The 24,265-nt window shown below is 43.5% G+C and overlaps 1 protein-coding gene across 5 annotated transcripts in view; it reads left to right on the forward strand.

Moving 5' to 3' along the window:
- ILDR2 (immunoglobulin like domain containing receptor 2) overlaps positions 1-20,977 on the forward strand; it is a 189,852-nt gene extending 168,875 nt beyond the window's left edge. For 2 of the 5 annotated variants that reach the window (XM_083171601.1, XM_083171603.1), the window contains 6 exons: positions 6,048-6,194; positions 10,355-10,525; positions 11,407-11,520; positions 13,634-13,832; positions 15,268-15,895; positions 17,265-20,977. In XM_083171601.1, the coding sequence (XP_083027727.1) occupies positions 6,048-6,194; positions 10,355-10,525; positions 11,407-11,520; positions 13,634-13,832; positions 15,268-15,895; positions 17,265-17,300 (1,295 nt within the window). In that variant the 3' untranslated portion in view covers positions 17,301-20,977. Of the gene's footprint in view, positions 1-6,047; positions 6,195-10,354; positions 10,526-11,406; positions 11,521-13,633; positions 13,833-15,267; positions 16,377-17,264 lie in introns of those variants that run through there. The other 3 variants (XM_083171602.1, XM_083171600.1, XM_083171605.1) reach the window with 2 other exon arrangements.
- Positions 20,978-24,265: the final 3,288 nt, after the last annotated feature.

Below are 24,265 nucleotides of genomic sequence, written 5' to 3' on the forward strand. Positions count from 1 at the left end.
CCGAATCAGGGTGATACTACTGTCATAGGGTGGTGTGACAGTCCTCGATAAATGGGATTACCCCTCCAAGAGAATCTGACATCACAAACAACACGTTATTTATTAATATCTCTCCTGCAGACTTGACCAGCCACAACTGTGACATGGCAATCACCACAGTGCATTCTTCACCCCTGCCATGCTGTGGTGCCAATCCTTGCCAACTATCCCCTACGCACACATGCCAGTGTATAATTGTCTGTAATGCTGGAGATCCCATACAGCCGCAGCGTGCTAGCCTAGATGATACCTCTCTAGCGGATACGTTGTCAACATTTTACATTTGGTTGACCACTAAAGGTCGACACACGTGAAATAGGTCGACATGGCTAAGGTCGACAGGGTCAGAAGACCAACACAAGCATTAGATCAACAATGGAAATGTCGACATGAACTTTTCACTTTTTTGTCCCTAATTTCGACATGAACTGCGAGGGGACATCGCCGAATTCAGCCCCATCTGATCAAATCAGAATCACTCCCACTGTGCTTTGGGCTTGATGCCTTACTTCACATGGCACACTTCACCGTTCCCAGCTGTAGTCCATGTGGATGGTTAAATATATAAAAGACCCCCAAAAATGGGAAAAAAATAGGCATGTTGACCTTTTCATGCTTGTGGATCTTTTCCAAATCATGTCGACCTTTTTTATGTGTCAACATATTGACTGCCTACCTAGAGATTATAGACCTTTCAACCGCTTCCCATAAATGGTTCCTGGAGATGTGCAATAAAGAACTCACTGGATAAATGCCGCTGGAACCATTTTCCCTTGTGGGTGACCGACTTCAACAGTGTCTAATTAGACAGTCAGATGAACGACCCCGTGGTCTAAAGTCAACCAGTAAAAGGTTGACTGGGTCTACTACAGTACAGTTGCAGAGTTTACCCAAATCATGTAGCCAGCGTGGGAGGGGAGGAGGCATGGACACTGCACAAAACTGGCATGGGCACTGGGCTGGGTCAGCACTGTGCTCTGAACCAGCTGGGCACCCCCCATACTTATAACCCACCTTATGTATTCAGGGCCATTGGTGTTCCTTTGATGTGCCCTGGCTACATTGTCATGCATATTCTCCTGCATTCAGGATCCCTGCCTCCTGTGTTTAGCTTGCGGCTGCTATTTAAGCCTCTGTCTTTCTAATGCCCAGTTACCGTCCTTTGATTTCTCTTAAAGCCGACAGCAGTTAGTCCAGAAGGTTTCAAGGAAGAAGTAATTACCTTTTACTATCTCTGGCTTATCTGGGCTTGAAATATTGATTTGTTCTCGTCTGAGGCATAAACTAGGGACGTGACACCTGGACATTAGGACACAGGGAGGGGGTAGGCTGGCAGAACCAGAATTCTGACCCTCCAACTCCCTGAATTTTCACTTTACTTGAAAGTTACTGGAGGGTGAATGAATTGCTGATCGGGTGGATGTCATTCATCATGAATTTAGTGCCGCTAACTGCAGTAGAGAACTAAGGGGGTGATTCAAGTTGGTTTGCAAAGTTGCAGGTGAGGCAGATGTAACATGTGCAGAGAGAGTTAGATTTGTGTGGGAAAAGGTTTTCTGATGCCGACCTAGAGACCAACACAGTTATCAGTTTGTTTGTGAGGCTGGATATTTTTCTAGCGCTAACAGGAAAATCTTACAGTTTCATTTGCAGAAACAGTACAGTGCAGAAGTGAGAAAACGAGGCCGGTAAGTAGCAGTAAAGGCCCCCATACATTAGTCCGACTTGTCCTAGGGACAAGTCGGACCTGATTTCCCCTGCATCTCCCCGGGAGGAGGAAGCACGATTAGGCAATCGCTGATTGGCTGAGAGAGGTCTCAGCCAATCACTGGCTTGCTAGTCATCTTTATGGGCGTTTTTTTTTTTTAAGTTATCTGTTTCTCCCGGCTCCCGCCGCTGCGGCGCTGCCCGGCAGCCAGCGTCATGTCATCAAGTTCTCCCTGCTCGCCTCCCGCTTTCACCCCACCGCAACACAGCTTCCTCCAGCCCGGCGCCATATGCAGCCTCCCCCTGCTTGGCTCTCTATAGCCGGCATCCCCCGCCCGCTGCTGTCATCCCCCGCACGGCTCCCTGGCTGGGCTGCACATAAGATTTGGCAAACCTTATGTGCAGCCCGTCCGACCTCCCGACCCCGATCCGATGGACATGGGACCGCGCATCGGAGGGGATGTCTACAAGTGCGATTTGGGCCGATTTCACTGCCCGAATCGGGTGAAATCGTTCCCATATCGCATAGTGTATGGGGGCCTTAACTCAGCTTACGGCCCTGAATTGCTGCCTCGTTCCATTTTTTACGTATCCCTTTCCGTATACTGAAAACTATAAATTGTACTAAGAGAGGGAGAGCACAGTGAGTGCTGCTGTATACTGCACTGAGGAGAGAGGCAGCTTTGTAGATGCACAATTACCAATACTTCCTCAGGGGGGCTGGCTACACCTCCCAACACTGGCCACACCCCTTCTCAGTACCTGGGTCAGCCCCTGATTGTAAGTATTTTTGTGTTCTCACTGTGATCATCCTATTGGACTTACATGTCTGATAAAAGGACTCAGTATGCAGAAAGAGCAGAGCAGGAGTGGGGGAAATGTGGGGAAGCCTGCATAACACCATGTTCAGATGGCATTATTAATGCAAGGCTCCCTCCGGTTATTATTTCACTTTTTGAAAATCTGAAACTGATCGCATTTCCCATTACAAATGATTTGGGAATACCATATGCCTATTAAAATGATGTCAATTGAAGGGCTTGGAGGAGTTTCCTTTCTTTTATTTTTCCTGAAGCCCTTTGACACATTTAATGTGAAAACACCCATTCCCACATTGTTAGTAAAAAAATAATTGATAAATACTGTATACCCTATAGTATATGCAAACCGTATGCACTTTTTGTCTATCCCTCCTCCAAGTTTGTCAGTTTTTAATATAGTAGCACCCACCAGAGAGGTCCTACCTCTCTGGCAAAGATCAGAGGCTCTTCACGTTCCCTATCTGCTATATTTGTAGCAGTGAAACTTAATACTTCTGAACGTGACTTGGTGGACTGGCCTGGGGTTATCACATGTGCACAAAGATCCCTGCATCCGGCAGAAGGAGCCAAACAAGGTAGAGGGATCCCTGTTCGCAACCCCCAGACCTTCTTTCCATAGAGAGGAGCGGAAGTGCAGGAACAAATGCCATTTGTAAGTGGCGATGGTTCGTGCTGCCAAATAAACTTTCGGAGCTTAATGAATTTGACCCATATACAAAAATTCCGGGACCGCGGGTAAGATGGGGACTGTGTATTATATCTCCTGCATTACATTTAGAATAAATGGCCCTTATAATTAATTTCTACAAAATTGATGTTTTTCACCTGCTTTTGTAGCAATTAAGACATAGAGAGCTGTTTCCAGTAATACAGGGGCTTATTCAGAGTGCGAATTCGCAAACCGTTGTATGTGTATAGATCATAGCAAAAATAGCCAATGGATCTAATAACAATCCCCCAGCAATTTGCCGGACAGGAAGTCCCCGTTTCTGGGTGGACACCTGCCGTTTTCTGGGATTGTCAGAAAAAAACGCAGATGCATTAAGGCGTTTTAAGGGAGAGTCTGTGCTGTCAGCCCCGGTCTCGATCAGCCTGTCTCTGTTGCAGATGACCGGTACGGTCAGACTTACATTGGCACCGCCTAGGAAAATCAGGGCGGTTTTCCTTTTTTGTCTGAGCAGCGGCTATCTACTCGTAGTCATCCGCAACTTTGCAGATGAGCAATCATGTCTGAATCAGGCCCACAGTATAGTGCAGAATTCACATTTACTTTATTTCTCAGGTTTCTTTCTTTCTGACAATTTACGTGAAGAGCAGAAAGGGATTTCTTTGTGCGTCTGGCAGGAAGAGCTCAGATAAGGCTCCGGAGTACAGTAACCTCCGGGAAGGCCGTAGCGGAGAGGTGGGTGGTCTGTAGCACTGATAATAGACATCTATGTACAGCCAGTAGCACAGTACAGCTGCTTTGATGTTTTTGTGCTATACCCGGGAAGCTCTTCATAGTCTGACAGGAGTGGGAGCAGTTCGGAGAACAGGATTGTATGTGCGCTCCGCACATTACCAGACGGTTGTGCAGGACTGTACAGTATGTACAGAGAAGCATAAACACCTGTAACAATAGGCTGATATTGTTTCCATAGTGAACTTAATAGCACTCACATTCTGCAGCGTTCTAACGAGACTTTAATGTATCGGCGCACCAATGTAAAAAGCCACCTGAAGGCGTATTTAATTACACGCTGCCAACAGCAGGCGCTGAGCCCCACTTTATTACAGTTGTAGTGCGTCTGCATCGTTCTACCGATCAACAAGTCGGGTGTGCTTCAGTCGGCGCAGGGAGCAATGTTTGAGCAGGGATGCAGCCGCCGCGTCGACAGTTATAATGTCAACAACAGGTTAGGTTTAATCAGTGTTGGCATGCCAAATGCCGTCATAGTGTTGTTGACATGCTATACATTTCTACTCGCTTTGTGTAGACTTTAGAACGGTGTTGACATTCTGTGGTCAACATCATGAGTGTCGACAAAACATGCCGGCCCTGCTTGAGTATTGTAGGTCATGTGAGCGTTGTTGCAGATTTAGTTCACCATGAATCGCTAATTTGAAAAAATACAAATCGATTGTACGGCCGCTAATTGGCGTAAAACGCCCGCGAATGGCGTGCCAAATACGGCAGGAAAATACACTTTATTTTCCTGTCGCATTTGGCTTTAGCCTCCACGGATCAGTCAGACCGTGCAGGCTTCAGTGTGTAAAAATAATAGAAAAATAATAAATAAAAAGGCGTAGGGTCCCCACCACAGCCGTAACCAGTACCAGGTTGAAAGAGGCGGGGCTGGTAATAAAAAATCAGAAAACCCGGCAAATAGGGGTTCCCCGATTTTTTAAAACCAGCTCCAGGTCTGGGGCTGGTTCCCAAAATATGGGGGACAAAATGACTAGGGGTCCCCCGTATTTTAAGAACCAGCCCCACCAACCAGCAGGGTAATGCCACAGCCGGGGGGAGACTTTTTATACAAGTCCCCCCGGCCAAAGCATTTATCCCTACCGACCAGTCAGCCTGGCCAGGGGGCTGAAGCCTGGTGCTGTCCCTGGTGACCCTGGAGCGGTGGCCACCGGGCTGATAAAGTGAAAAAAAAATTGATTAAACTATTGTTTAATACTGTGGAACTATGAGTCCCCTTAGGAACCAGCCCCTATTTGCCGGGTTTCCTGATTTTTTATTACCAGCCCGGCTCTTTCAGCCTGGTGCTGGTTACGGCTGTGGGGGGGACCCCACGCCGTTTTTTTTTTATTTATTTATTGTTCAATTTTTTACACACTGAAGCCTGCACGGATCTGACTGATCCGTGCAGACTGCCTGCACGAATTCGTATTAGCGGCCGTATATACGGCCGCTAATACGAATGTTTACTCCATCGGAGGGTTACAAAGCAGTCGTATCTGACTGCTTTGTACATTCCCCTCCGGAACGCAACTGTGTATACAGCTGAAACACCCATATGCAGTCGTAGTCATTCGTATTAAGAATACCAATACGATTTTTAGTATTCGTATTCTTAGTAAATTTCCCCCAGAATCACAAGTGAAATAATTAACTCCACCTGTGGATCTTTTAAAATGTGTCAGTGAGTAATGAGTGCACCTGTGCACCTGCCGGGAAAGTGGGAACCGTTGGAGGTACTTGAGAACCGAGGTTGAGAACCCCTGCACTAGACCATTACAGATAGTGGGAAACCACAAGTCCACAACCTGTATCAGTAATCAGTGATTTTTCATTGGTGGGTGGAGCTATCCGTAGAACCTTTGTGTTTATTAGAATTATAAATTAGCAACATGATAGCCAATACAACATGGCCATATACTCCCGGAGCAAATAACCACATGAATAAACTGGTTCTATGTAATAACCACATGAAGATTTTGATAAACTGGTTCTATGTTATTCTCCACTGATCAGCAAATCCTTTGTCATTCCAGAATGGGCGTTTGTCTGCCTGGTCATACTCGGCACCTTCCTCTTCTTCGCCATGGTGGGACTTTGTTGGTGCCAGTGCTGCCCGCACAGCTGCTGCTGTTACGTGCGGTGCCCGTGTTGCCCAGAGACCTGCTGCTGCCCTCGAGCCCGTGAGTGTCATGCGTTTTACTGCTTTGTGTCACATGATGAAGAAGTGGGACGTATTCCCAGCAGTGATCGTGCGCCAGTTGTGATCAATAGACAGGTTCTCTGGTAACAAAGATGATCTGTGCTTTAACTTTCTTACAGGTAAAATACAGTTATTTCCCAATACACCCCATTTACCTGTATATCTTTTTTAGCATATTAAACACCCGTTAAAGGAGACAATTAACACCAATATCTAAAGTCACATTGAATTTATTAGATACCTGGGACAGGAGATTTCTAATGATCAGTGAAGGGTTAGGGGGTATTCAATGCGGAATACTGACTGTTGGAATGTCCCTACAGTCGTAATTCAACAACTTTCGACACTAATTTCAATTGAATACCAACAGTCAAATCAGTGTCGGAAGTCATCGAAAACGAACGGGATTCCAACTGTTTGGGACATTCCTTAGGGGTTATTCAATCCCAGCCAGCGGAAATAGCAGCCAACAGTATTCAATCCTGGCCGGGACTCACCTGCAACAGGTTCCCCATGGAGGCAAATCTGTATTGTCGGAAACGGCCGCTGGATTGTGAAATCTGCTACCGTTTCCGACTATCAGCGCCCGGCGAAAATAGCGGTCAGGATATAATACCGCCGTTAAGCTGGGTACACATCTATACAATCAACGGGCCGTTCTTTCGATCTGGGACGACCGGCCGTTCCATTGTATAGGTGTTTACGCTGTCCCGATTCCTGCTGTGTTATCGATAAACGGCCAAAAACGGTCTTGTCCGTCCATACTCGGTCGGTCGAAGGTTCAGTGCTGATTAATATTCATCTGACCGGACAGGCCCATATCGGAACAAAAGTGCAGTGTGTACGCACGTTTGATCGATATGCTGGAACACCCATGTGGGCGTTGACTAGCTGCATGATCTCTTCTATAGCACAGCTGCCACCTGTCTACATGTAGAGGCACACCCCATCTTTATAGCAGTCTGCCATACGCCTGTCCCTAGTCAGCCCACCGACTGTCTGCATGTAGACGTACGCCTGTCCCTAGTCACCCTGCCGCCTGTCTACATGCAGACCTATCCTGTCATACGCCTGTCCCTAGTCACCCCACCGGCTGTCTGCATGTAGACGTGAACTCCATCTTTATAGTGGTTTGCCATACGCCTGTCCCTAGTCACCCTACCGCCTGTCTACATGTAGACCTATTCTGTCATACGCCTGTCCCTAGTCACCCCACCGGATGTCTGCATGTAGACGCTCACCCCATCTTTATAGAGGTTTACCGTACGCGTGTCCCTAGTCACCCTACCGGCTGTCTACATGTAGACGCTCACCCTATCTTTATAGCGGTTTATCGTACGCCTGTCCCTAGTCACCCCACCGGCTGTCTACATGTAGACGTGCACTCAATCTTTATAGCGGGTTGCCGTACTCCTGTCCCTAGTCCCCCCACCAGCTGTCTACATGTAGACCGCCAACTACACCATTTTTCAGACTGGTTTGCCGGACTTAATTTTTTCCGTGGCCATCATGCAATGACAATGACAATCGAGAGAGTGTGTACAGTGGTACAATCTTTTTCTTGCGATTGTTTGGACGGGAGTAGTTTGAACGTCGCAAGTAAAATTGTATAGGTTTGTACACGTGTATCGGCTGGTGTTTGTGGGTGGTCGATCGCGTGTATGGTCGATCGAACGCTCGAAAGAAAACAGGGATTGTATAGATGTGTACCCAGCTTTAGTCTCCTGATGAAAAAATGAAATGATAATTATTGTTATTGATAACGTACCACGTGATAGCTCCTCAGTGGTAACAATATTCGGTACTTGTGAGTTATCCGGGCGCCCGATTTCTAAATCGGGTCGGATCGGGCACATCGCATCGCATCGCATGCGACCATCGGATGCGATGCGATGCCATGACCCGATTTTTCCATAGGAATCAATGTTAAAATGGACTGAGTCCATTTTAACATGGAATTCAATAGGAAAAAGGGGTCCTTTTCATACCCCTACTATCCAAGTGGGCATGGAGTCGGATATAAACCTGTGGCGAGCGTAGCGAGCCACCGAGCCCGAAGCGTGGCGAGCGAAGCGAGCCCCGCGAGGGGACGGTATTCTATGTCCCCTCGCGGGGCTCGCTACGCTCGCCACGCTTCGGGCTCGGTGGCTCGCTACGCTCGCCACAGGTTTATATCCAACTCCATGCCCACTTGGATAGTAGGGGTATGAAAAGGACCCCTTTTCCCATTGAATTCCATGTTAAAATGGACTCAGTCCATTTTAACATTGATTCCTATGGAAAAATCGGGTCATTGCATCGGATGGTCGCATGCGATGCGATGCGATGCGATATCGTATCGCATCGCATCTGATTGTATGCCTTAACTTAAGGCATACAATCAAAAAATCGGGTGCCCGGATAACTCATAAGTACCCAATATTCTCACCCGAAATAATTATTTGTTCACACTGCAACCCAAAAACCCCTTACACTAACCTGTATGCTATTAGAATTAAATCAAGGATCCTGTCTATGAGATCAGTCCGCCGTTAGACTTGCCATATAACTTTTATTATAGGCCACGATTATGACTGATGCCACATGTGATTTTTGTATTGCTAGAATTTTATGTTTTCATTTCAGCAATGCTGTCCATACACTTGTGAGATATTGCATGCAATCATTTGGGGGCATTTGTGGGCAGAGGGTGGGCAGAGGAATACCGTAGCACTAGAAGTAGTGACGGGTGTCAGCGGTGGCGGCAGAATTGTTTAAAATACTGGGCAACCCTCTGATTGGCTGAGCTCTCTCAACCAATCATAAGACTGCCAAGTGTTTGAAACAATTCTACCGCCACCGCTGATGCCCCTCCGTCAACCGCTGGTGCTACTTCTAGTGCTATGCTACTCCACTGCCTTCTGCCCGTCCTCGTTCAGCTCCCCATGTGCCATCTCAAGATGGCATGTGACATTGGGTGCTGAAAGGGGGCAATTTGTAAGTGTATGGGCAGCATAAGACTTTAGATATGTAATAAGAATATCCTCCCCCACTTCTACCGAACACAAATAATAATATTATGCTTTAAAAAGTATTGCTCGGGCCAAATTTGGGGTGTGGATTATAGGCTCAACATTGTCTAGGTCAGGGGTAGCCAACTCCAGTCCTCGAGAGCTACCAACAGTTCAAATTTTCCAGACAACCTAGCTGCTGAAAAGGTGCACTCATTACTCACTGACAGATTTGAAAAGATCCACAGGTGGAGCTAATTACTTACTCACTTGTGATTCTGTGAGGAGATATGGAAAACATGCACTGTTGGTAGCTCTCGAGGACTGGAGTTGGCTAACCCAAGTCTAGGTCAACCCCAAAAGGTTGACACACACACACAAGGTTGACATGAGTTTCTTAACCCTTTTTTATTATTATTGTCATATTGTAGATTAGAGCACGGGGACCTCCAATTGGGTGTGGATTATTAGATAGACAGTAAATATGTCCACCCCCAAACGGTCAACATGACTTTTTCACATTTTTTGGGTTGTCAATGTCGACAACTGTTGACATGGACCCCCAATCAGTGTAACGCTTCACTCACCACTTTTCGGGCTCGCTGCCTTGCTAACTCTATGCCGACATCGATGGTGTAGTAAAAACAAGTTAACAAAAATAATCATGACAAACTCATGTCGACCTTGTCATATGCCTACTGTTTACATGTCAACGTTTTGACCCCGTTGACCTTTTTCATGTCGATCTTTTGGGACAGATCCATTAATTGACTATGTAGACACTGTAGACCCACCTCCAATTAGTGTAGCGGGTATCCCCCGTGTGGATCATTGCGCTCGCCGTGGGTCAGGCCACGTTACCATTCCCAATCATAGTCCATGTGAATGGTGGAGTATGAAAAATTAAAAAAAAAAGTAAAACAATTTGTCAAAAACTCTTGTTGACCTTTGCATGTGTCGACAATGAGCACGATGACCTTTTGCTTGTGTAAGCCTGTTGTCCATGACTACGTAATGCATTTCAACCAATAGCTGTCAACTATTGACAGTTGACCGAGTACATATCGGACCCCCCAAATGTATTCCCAAATGATGTTATTGGGGGGTTTTAGGTATTACTCCCTATGATAACACTATGTTTCTCTTCCAGTGTATGAAGCAGGGAAGGCTGCAAAAGTTGGATACCCACCAGCTGTGCCCACCGCCTGCCCTCCGTATTACATCTCCACCGTTCCCGTGGCACCCGTACCAGCGCCCATGCTAATGGAGAAGCAGCACGTTCCTCCGCTGGTGCAAAGCGACTCATTGGGAGGCCAAAACGGTAATTTGTAAAAAAAACGTGTGAATGTTGCACATCAGGGTCACACGAGGTCAATCCAGCCCCTCAGTATTTCTCAAAGCACCCCCCATGGTCCTCTTTTACTCCCAGGATAAGTACTTGTATCCTTACTCCATCCAAGTACTCGAGTGGTATCTGTGGGTGTAATAATGGGAAATGTTTTCTTATAGAATATTGAGTGTTATAGAAAGCGGACGCCAGATGATTATTTATGATTAATTATAATGACAACTTTACAATGGCTTCGAGAGGATGAGTCGCAGCTGCTGTGGTTTGTGTAAGTCCTCAGCCAGCAAAGGAAGGAATCCCGGGGATTGGATACGGAACACAAAGGAAGAGTCCTCGTTTCAGGGTACATGGAATATAGAATGCAGAATGAATATGCAGGCATTAATGCATTGGGATGTGATTTTAAATGTGCAATTTTTTTTAGACAGGTCAAAAAAAAAATTGCAGTAAATTTCACGCGTTACTACATTTGGGATTTTCGGAAAACATTTGTTATATAAATTCAATTACAAAAATGTGTAGAAAAAGATTATATTTCCGATATAAGGGTATAAAGGACCTTATTCTGGTTGTGGTTCAAGTCCCAGTATACTTGGTCTAGGTGTATTTTAAAAAAAAAATTTCAGCAAGCCCCTTATTACATCCACACGCAGCATTGCGTGTAGAGCAGAATAAGGTCCTTTATACCCTTATATCGGAAATATGATCTTTTTCTACACATTTTTGTAATTGAATTTATATAACAAATGTGAGCGACGCTGGCATTTTCAGCGGATATTTTACACATCTCTCATTGGCACTTAAAGGGTTGAAAAGAGTCACCTCTTAATATAATGTTTGCTTGTCTCCATCAGTTCGCAAGGGTTACCGCATTCAGGCGGACAAGGAGAGAGACTCCATGAAGGTTCTCTATTATGTAGAGAAGGAACTGGCCCAGTTTGACCCGGCCCGCAGGATGCGCGAGAGATGTAAGTGTTGGAAGAAGAGTCTCAGAACATCCTCATCTGGAGCTAATTTCAGCATAAGAGTCGTCATTTAATCTGAGATTTGGGAACCTCTGAGTAATTGAGTTATTTTATCCTAATTGCGTCCCACATAGTGAGTCACCGAGCTGTCATCTCTTCTATTGTCCCAAATATAGCGCTGTTACATTCTGTGTAGCCGAGTGTTTGCTAAAATACACAGAATGCAAACATAAGCAGGCAAGACTGGTTAGCCAGCGCTGCTGCGGAGATGCCAGGGAGAGTGCGCCGTAGCCAGCTCTTGTACCTGCGGCCAGGTAGCGGGGTCAGTGGCCGACACAAGTAACTAGAGCAGACAGCAGCAATCAGACAATTACTGCAGATTCTAGAGGGTCATTAGAATTTAGGGGTCTATTTACTGAACCTTGGAGAGAGACAACGTGAAGAAAGATAAAGGGCCTAATTCAGCCGGCCGAACGCACGCCACCCCACGAATCCCCCCGGAAGCGTGCGAATGCATGTCTACACTGACACATCCCATTCACATGGAAGTGTATGGGCAGAAAATCATTCGACGGTCACCGACCACTCTATACTGACTTTTATGTGGCCCAAAAATGTCCGAGAAGGGGGCGGGCGCTGATGCCACGTGACGTCAGTTTTTTTCTGGGCTCATCCACTGTTTTTGTAGGCACGCTCTGGAAACACTGGGCAGCCCCCTGCCAACTAGACTAAACGGGGGAAGCCATTCGATGGTAAGTGATTACGAATAAACCCCCCCATGACCGCAAACACGTTTGCAGCTGTGCACATGGGTGGGATTTCACTTGTGTGGGGCGGCGTGTACCTGGTCGCAGGGCTCTGAACGCTCTCAGCCCAGGGGGAAAGTCTGAATCAGGCCCTTTATCTCTCTCGCGGGCAGTGACATATCTAAAATGGGTGCGGTAAGTTGTGTGCACAAAAAGGCCCCATGGTCCAGAGGAGCGCCCACCGCACTCCCAACTTTTAGGCTTCGATGGTCGGGACCTACGCGCACAAAGCTGTGCCCATGTGAAAAAGGGGACAGGCCTTTGATGAGTCTCGGGTGGGTGGACGTGGCCTAAATATCACTGCCCGGATGGAGACTGCACACGGCATCCTACCCTTCCTACACTCCTGCTCCAAGGCTTAGTTAATAGACCCCTTCGAATCAATATGTTCTAAACTTGTTTAAATTATTTTACTAGTATGAAAGATGCTGATTAAAGAATCTTGGGGCAGATGTACTAAAGGAGCCCATACATGCTGCGATCACGGCGGCTCCGTTTTGTACTTTGAGATGCGCGCTCCCGCGCATCTCATCGTACAGTACAAAAAGTATGTGCTGCACATACTTTTTGTACTAGCTTTTCATTGCATCGCATTGCATGCACAATGCATGCACAAGGCATGCGATGCGATGTGTACTATTTAAGTACAAAACGTACGCCCACAACGGAGCGTGTATGGGCTCCTTTAGCCTGGTGAAGTGATAAAGTGGAAGGTGATAACCCAGCAGCCAATCAACATCTAACTGTCATTTTTCGAACACAGCTTATTGGCTGGTGCATTATCACCTTCCACTTTACTTTATCAACACCCCTTGAGTACCAAGTGAGTTTGTCAAAATAGCTGTGAAAATCGACAAGCAATTTATCCATAACAATGACCTGTAATGTCACCTTATATAGGAAATATAATCAGTTTTTCCTCAAAAAAAAATATTTGAATTTATATAACAAATGTGAGCGAAGCTGGCATGTTTTTGGTAGATCTTTTGCACACCTCTTGCCGCCATGATGGCACTCAAAGGGTGGTACTTGTGTATTTTGGCGGCGCCCATCGCATCGCATACCATAACGTATACGATGGTATGCGATGCGACGCGATATCGTACGATAGTGCACGATGGCATACAATTTTCAAATTGATGATGATGGTATTCGCAGCCCTGTACTGTGCCCCTCCCACTGACCTCTGGTTCTGTGTTGGAAGCCCAGTGTAAGCCCTCTCCCCTCTCCCGGTGCACCATGCATCAGATGTTCCATTCCTGGTGATGTCCATTGACTTTCATATTTCTATCACTTGCTTTCCTCCTCAGACAGCCACACAATCTCGGAACTAAGTTCCTTACACGAGGACAATGTACACTTTAATCGCTCCTATCGCCAAGTCCGCAGGAAGCCTCTTCCTTCCAGCTGCAACATTGACGGAGATGCAGAGTACTGGTCTGGGGTAGTAGGAGCCACAGCAAGACCCTCAGCTTGTTCCAAATTCAGGGATGAGAACTTCAGGAGTAGGTAAGTGTTACATTGCCTTTTCATTAAACAGTGACAGAGGAGTCTATATACTGTAAATATGTGTATGTCTGTATCTTATACTTGTCATCACATCAGTATCTTAGACTTCTCTAGAGCGGATAACATTGATATAAAATGATTCACTCTACGAGGCTCTTCTACTATTGTCCCCTGTGATGCCATCTCTCCTTGACCAATTTGCTGCCTTGCTCACTCCCTTTCTTCACTCCATATTACAGTACTCACTCTCATTCTTGTAAACTTCAACATCCCAATGACACCTGCTTGTGATACTGCTTCCAAACACTTCTCACCACTACCCCTTGGACCTTATTATCCCATCAGCTGTGATGTTCCTATTTGCAGACCATGCACTCCCCCTTCATTGACATCTCCTTTTTCTCTACCTCATCCTTTCCCCTCTATGATGACAACCTCTTCTTCCTTCCTCCTCTCTGGTCCTCCTTATCCCCCTGTCTGTCCTGAATGCGGCTCGATGACTAGTGATCTTCTCCAGCCATTTTTGCTGACCCTCCATGCAGTGCCCTCTACTTTGCTTCCAAAATAAGTTCTACGTAGAGTCCCCACCCTCCCTTGCCAAAAATACTGCCCTACTCGCCTATTCATTCTACCGATGACCGTATGCAAGCACTACCTCCCACTCCTAACAGCATTATATTCATTCTGCCAATTGGTGTGGTTAGCCTAGGACTAAGTGCACTTGCAAGAACATTTTTACCAGCAGAGCTGGGCTTCTGTATAGGGTTCCTTAGTTGTACCTTAACACAATGAGCTCAATTTAATTTTGCACAGAGTGAAGTTTAAACATTTCCATTACGTCCGGTATATCACTTAGCTGTCTGACACATAGGGGGATATTCAATGCAGGGTCACGTCTGTCGGGCTGGCCCGACAGCTGTGACCCTGTTCCGCTCTCGTCCGGCTCGACACTGATTTTGCTGGCGGGATTCTATGTCCCGCCTGCCGAGCGCCGTGAGAAGTGGATGGAAATCGCTGCGGCCAGGAGCTCGACAATTCCCGGCCTTTCTCTGCAGAACTTGACCGAATGCTTGTGAAGTCGGGCTCGTTCTGCCGAGATCCCCGTTCAATGCTGTTGGGGAAGACAGCATTGAATAGGGCCCCGTCGCTATTTCCCCTGCCGGGAATTGCAGCGGAAGATTGAATATCCCCCATAGGCTGTGATAGCTACTGTAATCATGGACAATAATAACATTTAAGTATCATGACTTGCAAATCAAGACAATATCTGGCTGTACGTCATATTAGAAGATGTATTAAGCACTCTAGATGAGGCATTTGGTTAGTTTTCTTTGTATTTGCTACAATGCTCAACTGATAGATCTCGTACTCTTACAGCCAGCTATGACCCTTACATAGAGGACATGTTTTATATATATGATTATTTTGTTCACAGCCTCCAGAGACCAACATCTGAGGTCTTAGAAAGGAAGTCATTTCCTATGGCAGTCCAAGCCGTATCTACAGATGAGCTAGCTGCATTTGCAGACTCATATAAACAAAGATCCCATAGGTCCGACAGCCGAGGTCCTGGGACAGGCCCCAGGTTTGAGAGGACCGAGTTGAGAGGAAGATCTCTATACCAGGACAGCTCAACTGATGACTACTATGGAAAACGAAACCATGGAAGGGAACTGTTTTCAGACACTGAAAGAGGCTGGTCATTCAGCCCTTCTAGGATACAAGCTTCAGAGGACAAACATTTTCCCAAAAGGATAAGCAGGATGGGACAGAGTTATGATGATGCTTACCTCAGCAGTGTCCTTGAAAGGAAATCCAGGGTTATCGAGGAAACCGATATCAACCCATCTAACCTGAGCTTGCGGCAAAATTCCAGCCGCAGCTATGGGCGGTCTCCAACGTTCAAGACTGGAGGAAGCAAAGATCAAAAAGTTGAGGAAGAAGACTCACTTCCTCCCTACAGTGAGAGGGAGCTCGCCAGGGCTCTCCCGTTTCGTTCAAGAGAACACTCCTATTTCAGCAACTCAGACAAGAGGAAGAAAAAGGACCAGCCAAGTAAAACAGTGAGAAAAGCCTTCTTTTTTTACATGAATGGGTCACAGGCCAAATGGGGTTGGAGGGCGTTGTCAAAAATTTAAAGAGTGGGAGGATGTGTGTGTGAGGACATTATTATATAATATATTGTGTCATCCTGGAGATGTTTGTGGACCATTAACATGATTCTAACTGAAAAAGCATGCCATGTAGAGGCAGCACCTGTAACTTCAGTACTCTTTGACCACATTTCAAAAAGGGACATTTTTGTCCATTTTTTCGGGTATGTCAATAAAGTAAACAAAAAAATGACACAAGAAAATGGGCTGTTCGGACAATTCTCCATGCTACGGACATTGGGTGTTTAAATATGTCTTTTTTATATATAAATATATATTTATTCTGTACATTGGGTTTCCAGATGTAACTCGTATTGTGCAGGCATGGTTGAAATTGGGATACTTGTTTGAGTCTAATTTATTTGTATAACAAATAAACAAGTACAATATGGGAGTGTGGGTGGTTCCACTCTTTTAGGTTGATTTTGTGGTTATCTTCTTGCTGTCAATGGAACTAGGAATGAATTGTTGTAGGAATTATATTAGAAAAATTTATCCCGAGTTGTTTCAGCGGTTTCACAAACCGGAAGCTGCACCAAAAAGACTCTTAATTTTAAAAATCACATGACCAGATATCTATTTTTGTGTAACAATAATAAAAAGAATACCATAGGATCGAAAAAATACATGTACAAAATGAAACTGTTTGTGTTGCTGCTGCTTATTATTTTTGTTCCCGAAATAATTTAATTGAAGCTGTAACTGTGGCAGCTTTTTTTTTTTAAATGTATTAAACTTTTTGAAAATATGAACTGTATTAAATCGCACAAAAAAAGAAAAAGAAAAATCACAGATGGGTGGTTTCCTTTATTGTTGAATCATTTGTTTAATCACCTTCTTTCTTCTTTTAGTTGTGTGGGTTTTACAGTAAGAATGAAGGGGAAACAAAATCAGTATTTAACAGCACAATTTAAAAAAGTTCCTTTTTTTTTACTATATAACACTCCCTACCACATGTCCTTGTCGTTTCATTTACCCATGTCGTGATTCACACATCTCACATCAATAAAGTCAGTCTAAGAACAGCCCTTATAGGATATTGTGCATCTGTGTTACCTGTTTGTTTTCATAACAATTTCATCATGGTGGCACGTGGTCAATGTATTGCTCCCGTTTGGAATATTGGTGCATTCATGTAAAAAAAAGCCAATGGTGATCATTTTAAGACTGGGCTGTCAGCAGGGGGTGTTCGTTTGTCTTCCCCATGGACAGGGAGAGTTTTATCATTTTGTTCTCCATTTTGTCATGTTCATATCTTATTGTTTATTATTTTTCACAGGGTGATTTTCCAAACAGGATGTCCCTCGTTGTCTGACACCGTGAAAGACTTAAGGAAGATTCTCAATGGAGGAGGCACTGAGGCAGTCCTGGTTACATCAGAGAGAGCCATGAGCCACTGTGCTCCAAGGAACCCACCCCTTCTTGACGTGGAAGATCATTAACTAGCCTATTTCCCACAGAACAGGAGACCATATGCATTGGACCTTAAGTTGGAAGCAATGGTCTCCTGCAGGGTATACAACCCAATCATTAATGGACCTCAAATAAAAATCTGGAGGGGAAAGGGGGGCATCAGAAGTTGCCATGACTTTAGATTGTGTAAGGACTAGCCTTAGTATATTTTAACTCACTCCTATTCCTAAATACCTTAACAGGGGTGGTGTTTGCCTCCATTCTCCAACATTCCTTATGTCTCACACTCAAACAGTGTTATTTTTTGTACCATCGAACCTCTTTGTGCCTCTCATTCACATTGTCCCATAAAAGGACTAGTGATATCTTTGTATACAGTGGGCATAATTCACAGACACAAATTAAAAAGAAATCTTCATTTGAATAAATTATTAAATGTATTGATTATCTTGATTAAAAAAAACTCCATCATAAAGTAAAGTATTTTTTTTAATTTGGATAAATTGTTATAACAATATATGTAGATATTTTTGAAACAATGTTAAATGTCCCTATCTCAAACTATGCCCATATTGTCATTGTAAAATTGGAATTTCATGATTGCTATGTCAAAATCTATGTCACTAATGAATATTTTGTTTCTCAGTATGGTCTGTGAATTCCGCCCAGTGACTATTTTGTTTACATGAAATAGGTGCTACTTATGTACCTTTTTTTTTTGTTCTTCTGATTTCAGAACAATTTTAGTTCTCCACTTCCCTACCTTTTTGTTTCTGTCATGTCATGATAACATTTAATGCAAGAAACATTTTCTTTCTATAACAATTTTAACAAAACAATATGCTTGTCCTTTTTTGTATTTGTTTTTGAAAATGCTACACCTACACTTTCTGTATCTGTTTTTGTAACTTTGATTGGCTTTCGCCAACTGAGAACAAACTTACAGAAGATGTATATGTTTTTTTGTAGATTGAATGTATTGTGTTGCTTTATAAGATTTTTATTATTTAGAATTTTTAGTTATTCTACAGTAGTGTTCTTTGGATCATGATTTATATGATAAAAAAAGTTGTAATTCTAATTTTTTTTAAAACTCAACTTTTAAGTAGAAAGTTCAAATCTTGCAAAATCTGAGAAGTAATGTTATTTTCCCTGTATTAGTTTTTTTTTTTTTGAGTTTGAAATATGGAACTTGCATGAGTTACCTGTGAGATTTTTTCATTAAGACATTACACAGTTTAAATAACCCGGCGTCAGTACGGTCGAAAATTGTTACACTGGCAGTCAGGTAGGTCAAAATTACCCTGAAATATTTAACCCCACATTTCTTATTTTTTTCAAAGATTTGTAAATCCATCGGTATATTTTAGTTAAAAGACTCATAAAATAGTTATTTATGTGAAATAAAAGACCTTAGGGCCTTATTCTGGTTCACTCCTGGCAAATTCCTTCTTAGATGGACAAAACCATATGCACTGCAGGGGGGCAGATGTGAAATGTGCAGAGATAATTTGATTTGGGTAAGTTATTTTGTTTCTGTGCAGAGAAAATACTGACTGCTTTATTTTTTACACTGCAGTATAGATCTCACTTTGAAGTAAAACCACCCAAATCTAACTCTCTCTGCATAAGTAACATCTACCCCACCTACAGTGCACATGGTTTTGTCCAGCTAAGAAGGAAAGGAGTGAACCAAAATAAGGCCCTTAGAAGTCATCTTAGGAACTTTATTTTATTAAGAACAACTATGAAAATAATTAATAAAAGTAGACATCCTTAGTCTCACTGTTTTTAAATTAGATAAAAGTAAACTCTTTGACATACTGTACATTTTACATTTTGGTGTAAGTGAATACGAGATATTTGGGAAATAAATGCAGTCTTATACTTATCACTTTTTGCAGCAAGTGAGCACACTTGCTTTAGTAAGGAACAGGTTCGGGCAAATAAACTTTGTGTTGAATGGTCACTTTGTTCTGAATCAGATTCCTCTAAGAAAGATAAAATCTGTTGTCGTTCCTCGCGAACCATTTTGAAGAAAAATCTATAAATAACAAAAAACATAAACAATAAAAACGACACTAATTTGGCTCGAAATTGTAACATCGAATGTAAGGTTGGGTCATATTTATCTTTTTTGACTTTTATGCACTTCTATCTCCCTGCGCAGTTGCACGTCCACTAAGGTGTAGTGAAAAAAAACAGGTTAAACATGCACTCATTGGTGCTGTATATTTTTTATCTGTATATTTTTTATACATTTACAAAGTTGAAACTAGAGATCAGTGGGGAAACAAAATAATAAAACATCTGTACAAAAAATGGCATAATAGCAAATTTTTCAAGACTGATAATATTAATTTTACAAAAAGTTAAACTAAGAGTAATTATAATTAATCCATTGTTTATTGTACACCAATCCATTTTTTCTTTCATTGCTTATTTTAGCTCCACAATGTTTAAAACATACATATTAAAAACAGTGGCCCCATTTTTCCTTTAATATGATCAAATAGGCACTTTCTCAGAAATGGACATAAGAAAGATAAGAGTTTGTGAAAAAATTTGAAAACCTGCGCAGAATATAATTTGCAAAGAATAAATATTTAATTTTATAATTCACAATTATAAAATAATAAAATAGATATCACATTTCTATTAATCCATAAATATATTATTGGATATTTTTTCAATTAATATTCCCAATTATTCACAATATCCATTTATGACAAATTTGCTTTGAGCAGATTCAAAATCCAAATTCATTTGACTGCATAAAGTATCATTTAAATGACCAGAATATTTAAATATTTTTTTTAACTGAAAGTAGCCATGGGTAACTCACAAACATTTTCTATTATTTCTTGGGAAAAAACAATTTGCTTTTAAATCTTGAAAACTCACCTACAGCTTTTAACTATTACAGATAAAAAAAAAAAAATCACAGTTTGAAGTTAATGATGATTGTACTTTTTGTGCTTTATACTTGATCTAATATGATCTTTGACCTAGCCCATGGGCTTACAACTTTAGGAATATTATTTTCCTAATCATTTTTTTTTTTTATAAAACAATAAGCACGACTTTAAATGCAAACATCATTTGATTCTCTGCTACAACTGGCCGATATGTCAGCAACTGTCTCCAAAGAAGGACAATGCATCTAGATCACGTTATTTTTTTATTGGTCAGTGGTGCTGACATTATCTTCAGCATTGCATGGTATGAAATGCACGTCATGGAACGCATTGTTTAATGGGGTAAGTACATAAAACTGGAAAATGTGTGAGGTTGGACGCTACCTCCATGAGCTTAATGTATCTATAGTGTTTCTAGAAGGGCTGGCATTCTTAATTATAACCATCCTGTCGGGAATTTTTTTTTTTTTTTTTTTGTATGAACTTATTGTTTGCAGCGTCCTCTGGAAACGTACTGTGAACACTGTATCCAGCTGCCTTTTAAATGATTACTTTTCTTCTATGATTTTTGTTAAAAAAAAAAAAAAAGAACTTGTTAAAATTGAACAGTTGTATTTTTATTCTCAACCTGAGTCGCTGTCATAAAATGTGTTGCAGAATGTTTGGGCTTCAATGTTTTGATTTTTTCAGAACTAGGTTATTAATTACTATATATTGGGAGGTATCCTGAGCAAGTGACTAAGATTTCCAGTAAATCTGACCCTCTATCACACTTTGAGATCTGAACAACTACACCCAGAAGGTATCCAGATGATAGGTCGCAAATAACAATGGTCAACACAATATTTTTTTAATATAATTTTATAAAAACTTTTCTATCCGTGGGACTATGATTGAGAATAGTAATCTGTGCTGAGTACAGCAGTAGCGGAGAGAAGCGTCTTGCCCAAAAGTATGTTGAACGAAGCAGTACACCGATAGTAGTCATAGGTGGTTAAATAACCAAATTGATAACCATAAAAATAAAAATGAGTGTTGACCTTTTGCTTGTGTCGATCTTTTCAACTGCCTACCATTCACATGTAGACTTTTTAACCTTGTGGACACAGTGTCTGTGGACCATAATGGGTCGAACTTATTTGGGCTGACCCAAACATCAACAGTGCCATTTTGTGGTCACATTCTCTCATGCACCCTGTTTTAACCTATAGTGCATAGCTTATGTTAACCATTTCCCTAGAGGATTAGTGACAGGTGTGTTGGTAACCGCTCACCTATAAAAGCATAGTGTGCTGTGAGCTTAAGACCAGATAGCATGCCTGGAATCAAACATTAATGTCATAGCTATGTGTATTGTAGCCATTTTCAGCGATAGTGTTAGGACCTGCAGAAAAGTGGGGTCCCGTGAAGGGGGCGGCAGGCTTAAATGCATTGGTCAATTCATGAACTAAATCTCCACTATTTATTAATATCAGTTAATTTAGTGAGTGCAAAGCCCCTACAACCAATCTCTCTCTCTCGGACGGAGCGTGGATTAATCACGGGAGGCGTGGCCAAGCCCCCTTAGTGTAAAATTTGAGTTTAAAAAAGTTTTGCAGCCGTGGGGAGCCAGGAAGCCTCTCTGCCAGGGACATCTTGGGGGGAGTGGGTGAGGCAGATGAGGGCCCCCTCCAGGCACCTTCATCAGTCCTGGGCCTGGGTAATTAGTACCCTCTCAGTGGCCATGACAGCAAGTGGCAGCAAACACAGGGCCACAGAGATACACAGAGCAGTGAGTGCTCTCCCCATCACCCTCTGCACAGGGGCAACAGCCAGGTGTCTGCAACAATCACAGCAATTATGGACACCACACAGGGCCAGATGCCCCATGCACACATCTGCGCACCCACATACAGATCCTCACTGTCACACACCCAGGAGGAGGCAGCATCCTCCCACCACATTACCGGCATCTGGCAGACAGTATCCCCGGTTAGGTGTAATGCGCTGCCCACAGTGCCTGCAGGAAGCCACCTGACCCATATCCAGCACCAGCTCCAACGTGGCCCAGCTTAGAATGGGAACTGCTTTGCAAGTGTAGCTGGCCATGGGCACTAAGAGTGGGCAGTCTTCAAATGTGTCCGGCGGGACCAGCGTAGACGTGAGGAGGAGACGGGTGAGGAATGGGTGGGGGGAATGTGATGCTGTGTGAGAAGGTGTCTGTATGGGGGATTTGGGGTGCAGTGTGTGAAAGCCAGTGTGCGTGCTAACACAGAGGAGTGTATGATTGGGGTAGGGGGCATGTCAGGAGCACATTGTGTCCTGGGGGCACAGGGGGCTGAATGTTGTGGTGTGTTATGGGGAGCAGGAGCATGGAGCAGATTGGCTGGGGCAGGGGGGGTGGCTTGTGGGTAGCAGAGGGGGTGGGGTAGGGGTGTGTGGCTAAGGCAAGGGGTGTGTGATGGGCAGCAGGGGTGTGCGATAGGGAGAAGGTGGCATAGTGGGGTGGCTGGGGTAGTGTGTGTATGATGCAGAGCAGGGGGCATAGAGTGGAGTGGCTCAGGCAGGGGGTGTGTGATATGTAGCAGGGGGCATACGGTGGGGTGGCTAGGGGTGTATAATGGGGAGCAGGGGGCATACAATGGGACCAATTGAAAATTAAAACGGAAACTTTTTCTCATTGCGGGTAATATTCTTACTGGCTGTGGAACTGGAGAAACTGTTTTAATACCCAGAACCCCAATGATTCCCTCACATTTACCGTTTAAGTTTAAACGAGTCCAGTTCCCGATAACAGTTGCTCTTCTATTACCATAAATACAGCACAAGGTTAAACACTTAATGTAGCTGAAGGTGATCCAACTTCATGTCACCCTTTTGCATATTATATAAAAAATAAAATCTTTTTGTACTCACGTCTGAAGGAAAAACGACAAATGTGGTCTATATAGAAATTTTATGTCACTCATTTCTTATTTATTATTTAAAAACATCATCGTTAATAGAAAAAAATGTACTCGTGCGAAGCAGGGGCGGGTCGCTAGTATATATAAAGAATTCAAACCCCTAAAAAAATCAACAAAAACATTTTTTTTATTGCAACAGAAACTTCCCCAAATTGTCCTAGACAGTGTGTTTATTCTGATCAAGCAGCCTCTAATCTCATATTTCATGTTTGCTCCAACTATTCATCTTATCTATTGTGGAAACTCCCAAAGTCCTATACACACGGGGCAATTTCAGCCATAATCGCTGAGGATATGGTCACTGAGCGACCATATCTCTGTGTGTACGGGATGACGGTCACCAGGAATGCACTCCAGTGACCAGCCCTGGGGTGGACGCTGGTCGGTTTCCCCGGGCAGAGAGTCTCATTGGCTGAGGCTGGCTGAAGGTGCACCAGGTACCAATGAGGAAGCCACAGTGAGACCTCTATCACTGTGCAGGAGCTACAGTGGCTGAGGCTGGGTTGAAGGTTCACCAGATACCGATGAGGAAGCCACAGAGAGACCACTATCACTGTGCACTATCACCGAGCTACCAAGTTTAGTGGCTGAGGCTGGCTGAAGGTGCACCAGATACCAATGAGGAAGCCACAGTGAGACCTCTATCACTGTGCAGGAGCTACAGTGGCTGAGGCTGGGTTAAAGGTTCACCAGATACCAATGAGGAAGCCACAGTGAGACCTCTATCACTGTGCACTATCACCGAGCTACCAAGTTTAGTGGCTGATGCTGGCTGAACAGCAAAGAGGTGAATGTTTGAATAGTCTGCAATGGCCAAGTCAAGGTCCAGATCTCAAGGCAATAGAGAATCTTTGATATTAATTGAAAATTGCCATCCACAAGTGTCATCAAACCTGAACTATCTGGAGCAAATCTGCAAGGGAAAAAGGGACAACACTCACTCCTGAAAAGCATCCAGACATGGTGAAATATTACCCTCAATTGCTATTATTGCAGCAAAAGGT

This window comes from Crinia signifera, chromosome 2, assembly GCF_055691185.1.
Source record: "Crinia signifera chromosome 2, ASM5569118v1, whole genome shotgun sequence".
Taxonomy (NCBI): Eukaryota; Metazoa; Chordata; class Amphibia; order Anura; family Myobatrachidae; genus Crinia; species Crinia signifera.